The 13,134-nt window shown below is 30.1% G+C and overlaps 1 protein-coding gene across 4 annotated transcripts in view; it reads right to left on the bottom strand.

Annotated features, from left to right (window-relative positions):
- The window catches only part of LOC126745653 (unconventional myosin-IXa-like), a 101,022-nt gene that overhangs the window by 76,614 nt on the left and 11,274 nt on the right, over positions 1 to 13,134 (bottom strand). For all 4 annotated transcript variants that reach the window (XM_050453604.1, XM_050453595.1, XM_050453614.1 and 1 more), the window contains exons 3-8: positions 12,433 to 12,570; positions 12,133 to 12,332; positions 7,881 to 8,354; positions 5,429 to 5,692; positions 929 to 1,195; positions 716 to 832 (exon numbers count right to left, since the gene is read on the bottom strand). In XM_050453604.1, the coding sequence (XP_050309561.1) occupies positions 716 to 832; positions 929 to 1,195; positions 5,429 to 5,692; positions 7,881 to 8,354; positions 12,133 to 12,332; positions 12,433 to 12,570 (1,460 nt within the window). The remainder of the gene's footprint in view (positions 1 to 715; positions 833 to 928; positions 1,196 to 5,428; positions 5,693 to 7,880; positions 8,355 to 12,132; positions 12,333 to 12,432; positions 12,571 to 13,134) is intronic.

Here is a 13,134-nt window from a genome sequence, read left to right as displayed (position 1 = left end):
AGAGAACCTAATATGATTTAAACAGGCGAAAAGTAGACTTTTGAGACGGAGACTTTGTGTTTTTTCGCTTGTCTAGTCTTAGCTAATAAAAATTCAACATTTAGACTAAGCTTGTATTTTCAAATACAACAACGATTAACGTAAGAACCATAAACCTTTGACCATGTTTTTAAGGTAAAAATATCGTCAAAGCATTATAAGACCACTATGCCAGAAACTTTAACCACACGGAGCATAAAATCAATACTAAACTACTAAATCCCAATGGACGATCCTCTCAGTAGCTAGCCTAATTTTTTCCAAGTATCCACCATTTGCAAGAAATCTCTGGAATTTTTTTGGTGGATCAGGTTCTAACAAGTTGTTTCTCTCAGATCGCCAGAAAAACTAGAAACCATTCCTGTAATTGGGAATCTAGTATCAATGACCACTGGTAAATCATATAGACAATCTTAATCAAAAATAGAAGGCGAAGAAATCAGCTATGAAAACCTGTCATTTATTTTGTACGTTTTGTACCTACTCAGACTTTTTAAATGGCATTTTAATAAGCATCAAAGTATGTCCCAATTTAACTAATCTTGTATTTCTTACGGTTTTTAACACCCCAATGGTAACTCTCGAATTGGAGACAGCTTGTACAAAATATCCGAATAATATAATTGCCTATGTAATTATTTGTGATTTTTAAGTCAGTAATAAAAATCGGACTTACCGGAAGGTATCCTTTTTTGACAAAAGGGCATGATTTACTTGCAAGACGATCCAATCAAAGAGTGCCCCATAGAGACATTTTGCCATAGCGTCCCTACTAGCTATTGCCTCTGGTAATCTGAGAAGAAAACAAATTCATTTAATTTATTGTCCTAGACTTACTTACAAAAATAAATAAAGAAAAATGCTTATTAATATAAAAATCAATTTTTACCTGTAATTTATCACCAAAGTTTCTCCTGAAGCCCTGGCCCGTTTCGCAGTCAGTGCTTGCATTAATGTTTCCTGTTTCACCCTCAATAATTCGGAAATAAGGGCCACCACCTCCGGATTTTTCACCCCAACCGATTCGTCGTGATGATACGCCGATTTTCTTGGCTGAAACTCCACGTTGCCGAGCAGCAGCACTGCCGAAAGGACCGAAAATAAGCGACGTTGTTTTTCTGGCGTAAATCCCACCATTTCCATCGACTGTTTTAACCTGCATTATATTTAAACTTGGTTTAAATGGGCCTCCTTTCGACACATACAATTATCTTAAATATAGATCACGGAAATTAAAAAAATAATTTTAGTATAAAACTCTATAGGATCTTCTCGTCTTTAACAATTTAGGCTTTTTAACCGAAAGTAAAATTTAAATAAAAAAAAAATAGAGACTAAAACAAAACCCTGAAATAAAATCGTACTTCAAAAACTAGATATACACTGTATGCAATAACTCGTGAAACACCTTAATAATTTATTACAAAGAAAGCTTTTTATCACAGTGTTCCGAATTAAGTTTATAGATTTTTTTCTATAAACAAGGAGCAATAATTAAGCTATGACACAAGTTGCTTTTTTTATTGGATTTTAGAATTAAACACAAAATTTCAATACGATTTCATGTAACACATGCCATACGTAAATCCGCTAGTTTAAAAGAAACGAGGGTTTAAACAAGTATAAGGGAATCATTTATTAATATATAAAATTTTAAAACACTAAAAAATGTTATATATAATAATAATAATAAACGTCTTTTATTTAGCAAACAAATAATTTACAGTTGTGATCATCATACATACATTTCTATAGGGATATAAGAGAGGCGAAGTCTAGCCATGTGGCTACTCTTACTTAACCTACCTAATCCCTCTGAAATAAAAATAATAATAACTTTTTCTTGTTATATTCTGAACGTGTGCACTAAATCTGAGATCTTCGTCGATAGTTAAGCCAAGATTTTTTGCGCTGGATACAAATTTTAATGTAGTATCATTTATTTTTAATTTTAAGTTGTTTTTAATAGAGTTTCTTTTGATTTTGCTGCCAATACATAATAGTTTAGTTTTGTCAGAATTTATGTTTAGGTTATGTTCAGCAGATAATTCTTTAATTACCTGAAGATCAGCGTTTATTTTATCGGCCATTTCTTGCGATTTGTTATAATCAAAAGAGACATAGATTTGTGTCATCCGCGTATGCTTGTGTTTTACAGTATTTAGGTGCGAGAATTATATCAATAGTGTAAATAATAAATAGAAGGGTTGATAAAATAGCTCCTTGTGGCACACCCGACAGAACATCCAATGCATTCGACGTAATATTGTTATAGACCATATTTTGCGACCGTTTGCTTAGAAATGAATTAATTAATTGAACAGAGTCCGCGTCGAACCCATAATATTTTAGCTTAGCTAATAGGAGACGGTGATCCAGAGTATCAAAGGCCTTGGAGAAGTCTACAAGTACCAAAATATTTATGTAGCCTTCATCGCAGGCCCTGAATATATCATCAAGCACAGATGCTAAAGCAGATACTGTACTAAAATTCTCTCGAAATCCACATTGATTATCAGGCAGGATTTTATTAACAGTGAAATAAGTAAACATTTGGTTATAAAGGATTCGCTCAAAAATTTTTGACAGGGTGGGAAGAATACTTATGATCCTTAACTCAGAAAAATTGGAGGGCTGACTATTCTTTGGTAGTGGCATTCCCAGAGCAGTTTTCCAGATTGTTGGGACTTGTTTCTTCTCTATGGCCGTGTTAATAATGTGTAAAATTATATGATCTATTAAAGGGCTACATATTTTTAGCATTTTTGCATTAATTTGATTTGTACCAACAGCGTTAGTTCGGATGTTATGTAGAGCGGAATGTATTTCATCTATTGTAGCTAAAGAAAATTTGAAGTTTATTTCTGGGTTAAATATATATGGGTGTTATAATATAAAATTTGATTATTTGAAGGATTTGATATGGATTGCAAAAAGGATATAAAATAACTATTAATTTCATTAGGATTTGAGAGGTTACTTGGTATAATGTGTTTTTTTTGTGAGCGAACATTTAAAGCTTGAAGAGTTTTCCAGAGTTCAGCTGTACTGTTTAATTGAGAAGTATTTATAATATATCTCTTTTTTGCAGCTCTAGTGGCAGATACTTTTAGGTGACGAATGTCATCATTTAACCAAGGAGCTTTTGGTTTTGTTGCTCGGACCTCTATTATGGGAGCATGTTTATCAAAAAGTTCTATAATGGAATGGTTGAAAAGTTCTAGTTTACTTTCTAAATTCTCTTTCCATAAAATTTGATGCCACGACATATTTAAAAGATCATTTTCAAAATTTAGTTGATTAAAAATTCTAAATGATCTAAAAGAGAATATTCTAGGAGGTGCTTTTTTAATATTAAGAGACATATTAACATATACTAAATTATGGTCAGAAATTCCATTTGAAGAAAACGTTCCACATTGTTTTACTATGACAAAATTATTGATAAATATAGGATCAATAAGAGTGCTTGAGGTCTCCGTCACTCTAGTAGGCTCATTTATAAGCTGTTGCCGACCATAAGACTCAAAAGTATCCAGTATAGGATTAGATAAATTAAAAAAGTTGATGTTAAAATCTCCCAGGTACAAAAGTATATCCGCTTGAAGAAATGTCTCAGATATTATATTTTCAAAATCATTTATCATATTGTTTATATTTGTGTTAGGTGGTCGATAAAAAGCTCCAATTATTATATTTTTATTTGGAAGTGTAATTTTTAAAAATATGTATTCTAGTTGATCAGATGTTTGAAAATTAAAACCAATAGTTGTATGTTTTAGATTACATTTTTCATAGGCACCAACTCCCCCACCTCTACCAGATCGATCCTTGTGATAAAAACAGCAGCCAGGGAATATCCCTGTGCTATAGAATGCACTGAATATCTATCCCTGAATATCTATCCCTGTGCTAGATATTCAGTGCATTAACAGATAAATTATTGTTTAGCCACGTCTCGGTTAACATAACAACATCGAAGTCATGTTCAACAACCAATGAGGTAAACTCTTGAAAACCATTGAAAAGCGATCTTACATTGAGTTGTGCAACCTTCATGCTTTATAAGAGAACACAGGTATATACAAGTATAATAGTGAGATTTTTCATTACCAAATGAAACTTATGCAACTAAAGGAGTAAATGCGTTAAATTTAAAAAAATGATCAAAACAAAAATAAAAATGTTATATGTTTTAAAAGAAGTAATATTATGATATCAATATTATTTATATCTATACTGAACCAGAGATAGGCTTACAAAATTAGTAGCTGTTAATTTAATTATTAATTAAATAAATATTATAACAAATTTACAAACGTTAATCCCACCCAACCACTGCAAAAGGCAAAAGCAAAGAAAAAAGAATAAATAAAACAAAACAGCAGCTTATCAGTATATCGTTTTTGTTACAAACTAGCACATTTTCAAAACATTCAGTGAGGTTACATTTAACATTTAATCAAATAGGTTGATTATTTAAACGTTATTCTTGAAGAGAATCCACACTCTTTTGTTAATTAGTGTTTTTATATTTTATATAATTAAAAACAATTCTATTACACTTTTTTAAAACGTCGATATGAACATATTTAAAAGCTAAATTATTTCTAAAATTTATGAAAAATTACTTTTAAATTCACCAAAATAAAAAAAAAAATTTACTTTAAATGTAGATCCATACAGATCGGTAATGACCTGCACTTAACTATGAGCTACATCTTGATTTTATTTACTTTCCCATATAGATCTTGGATGTCTTTTAAAATATTGAATAAAATCAATATCAAAATAATCAAATTGTGAATTATCCATTATGGAACAGATTCCTCTAAATAGACTATTGACTTTTAATTTTAAACTTATTACGTGTTTATTTTATATTAATTATAGTTGAGTTAATCAAATCATACTCCTAGTTTCATAGACCCAATATTAGGTTATAAAGATCTGCACATTATATTATCGATATTATCACAACTATTATCGATGTTATTATCTATTTTGTTTAACGACAACTGGTATTTAACAAAATTTAGTTTAGACTTTAAATATTACATTTTAATTTTAGTTGTTGTTACTTTAGGCCTTTGTTCTTTAATTTTAGAAGATTTGTATTGCCGCTTAAAATGCTACAAAATGAATCGACAAAAAATAGCTACAAAACAATTCAGCTCCCAGTGAGTTGTTTCTGATAAATATTCTTTCCTTGAGTATAAAACGCTGATCCAATGACATATTATATAAAGTTACTTGTATTTTTTGCTTATCAAAATAATACATCTTCTTATATAATTTGTATTTTTATAGTTTAATGATACCTTATTTACATATTACTTTTACTTTTTTTTTATTTCCAAAAAGTTAATAAATATAAATCGGAACTTACCTAGAGAATTCATAGCTTTCGTCGACATTTTCTAAAGCAAAACAGGACTTATTTAGGTAGTAGTATTTGTCTGGTGTCATAAGGTGCAACTGCTGCTTTTCCTGTTCATTAGCCCCCTCCAGTAAGTAATAAAAAACGTGATAGTTTCGTTCGTAACGCCCTTGACACACAATCCTTGATTTTTCCAAGAGGTACTTTTGAACCACTGCTCCGTGAACCATTCCATTTTCTTTATAGTTTACTTGAATGAACTTTCCAAAACGACTATAATAAGAAAACATATTAGAGATTTTGAAGTTAATATTTTTCTAATAGTAAAGTATAAGTAATAAGTGGTTGATATTAGTGATTTATTTTTTTTTATTTTTAATTCATATTTTAACACCAAATACAAGATATTTTATGGAAGATATTTACAAGTCCAATTTAAAATTGTAGAACACTGGAAACGGTTTAAACGGGTAACACATTCTTTATTTGTTTTTGGAAGTAGATTCCATCAGACAAGGGTAACGGTAAGAGGTCATGAACATATGACGCCAAGATTGAAGACGTCTTGTATTACCCAAAAATTCTCAAGGAACTGATGCATTTATTACCAATAATACGTAATTCAATGGATTCAGCAACCACAGAATTTTTGCAGTAAATATCCAGTCATTTGTTAGAAATGTTCTTAGATGCATGTTGAAAAATTTGCATATTTCGTGCAATTGCGTCGTTATAGCCACGTACTAATTAAAGACAGATTGGTCATTGGTTATTTGGACCGTATGCGTATGTTGGTGATACATGTACTGCAATCTCAGAATCTATATAGGCAATGAAAGCTGATATTTTGACATATTTTCGAGAAATATACTGTAGTTGATTAATAAAAATTTTTATCGGTTTTTTAAAGCAACGTTTCATAGAAAATGATTTTGCGTCAAAATTTTTTAATACCATCATCAGCTTTGTTTTTTAAAGGGACACCATATTGGATTTTTACCATCATAAAGATTTTATTTTTGTCCATTTGCAACAATATATCAAACTAAGACTGCTACCACCTTTCTAAAAAATTCCAGGGCCGTTAGCCGTGTTTTTAAGAGCAATGAAAAAAAATAAATGGTTAGTGGTAAGACTGCTTTGTTTTTGTATGTAAATCAACATAGGTTCTAAACTTAAAATAACTACCCTGTACATATTCCGATATGTCTAGTAACTCTATAGAAAATATAGTAACATGAAGCAGAAAACGTACATAAGTACATTAAATGGAATTGAGTCGAGACTGGAGCAGATTAAACCTGGTTATAGCAATATTTTACTGGTCCTGTGATTGGAAGCTTTGGTGTGGCACACTGAAAGACAGTGTTAGTTAATCTTCTCTGGAACATGTTCATCCTTAGTGAAACACGTGTCGAAGGTAAATAAAGAGTTTTGGTTAGTGGTAAAACTGTCTCGTGATTTGAATTTTTTACTAATTCTAGATGTCACTCGAATTGTAACTGATATTCTATTCAAAGTAGAATACATTTTATGTACAGATGAAGTTAAAATATGCTTTATTATTTAATATTCATCATTATTGCGATTTTAACAAAGCACTATAAATCTAGGGACAATAATATAATAAGACCAATATAGAAGAAAATGAAGAAAACAAAAAAATTAAAAATGAATATGGAAAAATATTATTAAAAAAATTATATATAAATTATAATTTTATAATTAGCGTCAGCGATCATCGAGTATACTATAGCGCAAAGCGATATTCAGTAGGTACGAGTTATTGAATATTATTAGAGCCAACTAAAAACTATTTGATTAAAGGCTTAGGTAACTTTCAATGGTCTTTGTCATAACAGGTCTACAAACTTATTATATCCGGTTTACAAGCCATCTCCATAGGTTGTAAAATTCTGAAAATATTCGAGCCTAAATTGATTGTATTCCTTCTTATGAATGACATAAAGCGTCAAAGAGTTCATCGTAAGGCCTATTGATAAAATTTTTATCGACATGAAGATATTGATCATTTTTTATTTGTTTATCATGGAGTTAAGCTCTTATTATTATTATTATTATTATTATTATTATTATTATTATTATTATTATTATTATTAATAAGGGTATAATACTCATAATACTAAAAAATTATCTACAAATATATTTAAATTCCATTTAGGAAATTAAACTCCCTATAAAAAATCTTTCTTTGAAAGATTTTGACAGATGAACTGTTTCTGAATAATCAAGCATCAAACATTGTTATATTGTTTAGATACCTCTTTTATTTTCGAATTTGGTTGTACTAACAAGTAAATAAATATAAAGAAAAGAGCAATATAGATTTTAAAGGGAATTTAATGCTCTACCAAGGTCTCTCAATGGTTTTACCTAAAATCAGCCTTCCAAAATTATTCCTAATATTAGTAATAGTAAATATTTAACTTATTACACTCACCTAGAGTTATTATTATGAGCAGTCTTGGCATTTCCAAAAGCTTCCAATACTGGACCCGCGCTGAGTATCGTTTGTTCCACCCCACTGCCCTGCGATCCCTTCTGGCTAAGCGCGGTCAAATGGTGCAATAGGAAATTTGTACTTTCGGTTTTGCCCGAACCACTCTCGCCACTGATTACTATACATTGATTCTTTCTGTCCTTTAACATACACCGATAGGCACAATCTGCCACCGCAAAAATGTGTGGAGGTAGATTGGCGGCAATCCGCCGATTTTGGTAGAGCTTTACGTATTTCGGATTATAAATAGGATAGAATTTAAAAGGATTTAGGGCTATTAGGATGGAACCGACGTAGGTGTAAATGTGACCCGCGACAAAACGTTCGCGAAGATTGTCAAGGAGTGTTTGCTCGTTGAGGTCTGGCAGCTGACAGAGATCTGGGTACTCTCGGTCCTTTGGCTGGTATAAAAATCTGGAAAAACAATTACGTCTATAAAATACAGAATATAAACTCAGAAAATTGGTTACAATACTTTACCGCAAATTTCAAGGGCCTAAAGTAAAAGTTTATATGAGTATAATAGTAATCATAGTTTCTATTCCTAGGCATCGTAAAGAAATCTTTTTCACATACTGCTGCCAAAGCTATAAATTTATTACCGCAAACGTTACTAGGTTCTTCCTTAGTTACTTTTAAAAGAAACTTTAAAAAACTTTTAATCCGTGAACAAATAGGCGACTAGCTAAAGTTGGTAATCTTGGCCATTGATATAGACCTTACTCTCATGTCACTTCTCACATATTTGTTTTACTTCTTAATTTTTACTTAAGTTTTTTTTTCTTTCTTCATTATTTTACAGTAATTATAAAAATTTAGAATTTAAATGTCATGTGTACTGTTGTTGCCCAGTTTTGAGGATTTGTAATTGATTATAAATTGTAATACCAATCAGTATACTTATATATTTTCCTATTGGATGATATGTTGTATTCTGGAATTCTAGTCACTTAAAATTTAGAGAATTATAAAATTTCAGTTAAGTTAGGTTAGAAAGTAAAAGCTTACAAGCTAAATATTGGTTTAATACTTAGTTTCCGGCTTAAGCAGTACCTTTAACTCTTTTGTTATAGGGCGTCTAAAGAGCCTTTTGGGACAATTATGTTTTTTCTTTAATTTTAGATACATTATCTTAAGCAAATTTGTGAAAATGCATATTTTGTCCTAATAAACAAATTTATTATTATAGTATATATTTACTTTTATCATTTCCAGTACGGTCCTGGTATATGTGATAGAAGGAAATGATATGCAGATATATACAGAACAAATGAAGGTGGTACTCGCTGACACTTTTTTTTGCTTATTGCTTTTTTTCAGGGCAAGACAACCAAAAAACCAAACGAAAAGAGAAAAAAATATACAAAAAGATCACGAATAGGAGTAAATATCCGATTTGTGTAATCAGCTCTAGGTTTGTAATGGATTTAATTTATAGAATAAAAGTTGTAATAACAAATTACTTTAAGTCGTAAATATCCTTGAAAAAAAGTAATAAAGGTAATGTGTACTCGACTTACCCAGTATGGCATAAAAGAAAGGTAAGAGAAGTTTTTTCAGCTTTGTAATATACACGCGTGTTTGGCTGCATTAGTAATGCGCTGCTAGTCATGTCCTACCATCCACCCAAATTTTGGCAATCTTTTACTTGATTTGCCTTTGCATCTTTCTCTCACACAGGTACAGTTTATTGTTTTCATGTTTTAGTATAGAAATAAATACAGGAGAGGATTGATAAGAAGGGAAGTAAAAATAGGCAATGGAAAACAGAGGCAGGTTGAAAAGAAAATGTTGTTTAGTGTTAGTAAATGATAGGGTGTTTTAAGTTAGGTATTCACTAAAGATATTTAAAAGTGTTATAATGATAATAAAACCTTAACTTAAGTGCAAGTAATACTTTTGACTGATTGTGAAGTATCTCTAATACGACCACATTATGGAATAAAAAAAATATATTATTACCAAAAAAATATGAACTTAATGCTCTAATTTACCCTATGCTAAATAGTAAATTTATTTGTAATACTTAGGATGAAACAGTTCTATCTCCAGTTCCGGAGGAAAAATACAGCATATATACCAAGAAAGTAAAAGCTACCTGTGTGATATAACTTTACCAGTTATCAAAAAAAAGCATTGGATAAGATCAAATTGATCAAGAAACAAATCACAGGGGACAATTAAGACCTACATGTCTTCAGGAAGTTTTCAATCAAATCATCTACTTTTTTAATTTTTACTTTTGTTGGATACAGATAAAAAAAATTACTTCAGACGATCAATTATATATTTTGTAGACGTTTACGATCTCTAGGAGATCATTCTCAGGACTTATTAAAGCTAAGATTAGCTGCTTGAAACGATTGTCTCACAGCTATTGCTAAAATTCATCTGCCAACATAGAGGTTATAATAAAACAAGAAAAAAATTGAAAATTCTAGAACACGAAAGGGCCTATGAATTTATTGCGTTAATTATGATATTACAGTTTTATTATTAACGAGGATGATCTACACTATATGTAAGTGTATATGCAGTTTTGCTATGCTAGAATTTGCCTAATGATATTTTATTGTGACCTTTTGGTTTTTAAATTTGTTTAGAAATTGTCTTGAGTTTTAGTTTTCTTAAATTTTTAAAGTTTTATAACCAATTTTTCAAAATAATTAATTTTATTCAAACTGATAAAATTGGTTTAATGATTATTATATATTATACTCTGTAATTATATTTCTTTTTTATGTATCTTTTAGAGTCCTGAGGATGATCTCATAGAGATCTAAATGTCGACAAAATATATAATTGATCGTCTGAAGTAGTTTTTTCACCTATTTCCAACAAAAGCAAAAATTAATCAAACTTACAAACAGATGTATATTATTAAACTGTATATTTGAGTCAACAAATTCATGGTTGATTTCAGCAGAATAAACAGTCGTTAATGTAAACGAAGCTATATAAAAATCCAAAATGGTGGCTTATTGTCCCCTTTAATCTCAAACATTAATTAAATACTTATTTTGCGAAGCACTATTTTTATTATTTATCTTATTTATGTTAGTTTATAAAAACTTTATAGCTTTAGACTTGATTTGTCACATTATCAAAAGCCAAGTAGTAATTTGTGTCAAAATAATCTACAAGCAAAAAATTTAAAAATAGCTCTATGATTATCGGCTATCCATTAAAGAAAAAAAGCCTGTCAATAAACATGTGTTTGTTCCAAAGGCAACATTTGTTAATAAAAGAAGTATAATTTTAAATAAAAATAATTGTTTGTTGTTAAAATGTTCATAAATCTATATTTATGAGATAATCTAAAAAACAAGATACGCTTGAGGTGATTATAGTTATTCCTACTCTACCCGATCATAGGATTTCCCTGGTTTATTACCAAAGATAAATACAACATATGGGCATCACTTTTATCTATTTGTCAGCCCTAAAATTTATGCAAAAGTCCCCAGCATTTTGTGGATAAACTATATACAGTAAACAAGAGGCGAGGCCAACTTTTCCCCATTAACCTCCACGAGCTGACAACTCTATGTTATGAGGTAAGACTGCATAAAACTGTGTATCATACCCCTGATCTCATACAGCCATAGTTTTTTAATAAATTGCATTGACACTTATAGTCAAAAGCCTCCGAAGAGTCACAGAATGTCAGACCTTTCTCTCAAAACCCGAACTATTATATGTTGTCAACATACTCTAGAATTGCACTATTTGTAGACAGGCCTTCTCAAAACCCTGTGAGGACAAGAATGGTCGTTTTTATAAAAAAGTTCACTATTGAGCTGTATATGGCATTTCAATATAAGTTGTACCAATTCAAATGGTTCAAATTGTTATTGGTTCTGTTAGATCATTCCGAAAAGTCTATTGCTAAAATCAAAGAAGACCCAGATTGTGACTGGTCTCTAGAATCAATATTTTTTTAAATTACTTATTTAAGGTCTAACCGCTGTTTCATGAAAAAAAAGATGAAAATAGGCTTCTTTGTGTATAGATATACTTTTTAATAATTTTAATGTTTAGAAAATAAAAAATGCGAGATTTATAAACATTAAAAGTCAATTGCCTCAATTGTATAAATTTTTCTTTGTACGTTTGACCTTAGAAACTCTGGCAAAATATGGCATACTATTTTCAGAACGCCCCATATATTCAAGAAGTAAGAAAACCATACCTATGCAAGTAATCTTTAATAAGCTGCGGATCCATAACAAAACGATCTCTCCAGTCACACTCTACTTGCTCCCTAAGGCAAAATCTGTAACACATGTTGTCCGTTCTGTGTCTCGGCCAAAGCATCATTAATTGCACAGGGCTTTCGTGACTTGCCAAACTTCTCTCTTTGCATTCTTGTCCGCAATTGTCACCAATTACCTAAACAAACGTCATCGAAAAAAATTAGATTGTTTTTAAAATTGAAATTACTAACATAAGTTTAACTAATTCTGCTCAAAAAATAGAAAATAAATATTACCTCAGCTAATTCGTAAGAAATATTTTCATTAAGAGAGAGCCTTTCAACAATACAAGAAACTATCTCCTCTGAAGTTGTCTGCTTACTGGCTTCAACAGAAAGGGCTTCATAATGGCTACTTAAAGCCCCTACATATACCTAAAATAACAAAATTATAAGTTTATTGTAAAGACTGCTTGTCCTAAAATTAAAAACATTTTTGTTTATGAGTTTAATATTTATCTTTTTTTAACTTATGTTAAGAAAATTATTCAATCAATCAAATTATCTTGTCACATATGACGGAAAAAAATTGCCTTTTAGATGCCCAAGTAAAAGTTTGGTTTGCCATAAAATAAGCCTTATTATATTAAATAAATTTAACACAATTGCGGCACCGACCAGCATATTTTAATAACCACCTACATAAATACAGTAAGAATTTAAAATTTAAAAAAAATGAATGAATTAAGTATATAATATTAGCAAAATAGCATAATATACATCCGGTTTAAAGTCTATGGTCTCTACTATAGGCAAATTTCCTTCCATAATTTTGAACTGCTGCCAGAATTAACTCTTAAAAACTATTTCGCAACAAGAATAAATAAGCTGTTTCTGCAATGTATATTCACATTACAAATATCACTTCTTACTCTTGATTTACTTAATTATTGGCTACATTAGTTTGATAACTTTTTAAATATTTAAATTGGTATCAAA

This window comes from Anthonomus grandis, chromosome 1, assembly GCF_022605725.1.
Source record: "Anthonomus grandis grandis chromosome 1, icAntGran1.3, whole genome shotgun sequence".
Classification (NCBI taxonomy): Eukaryota; Metazoa; Arthropoda; class Insecta; order Coleoptera; family Curculionidae; genus Anthonomus; species Anthonomus grandis.
This window is presented reverse-complemented; position numbering and strand designations above follow the sequence as displayed.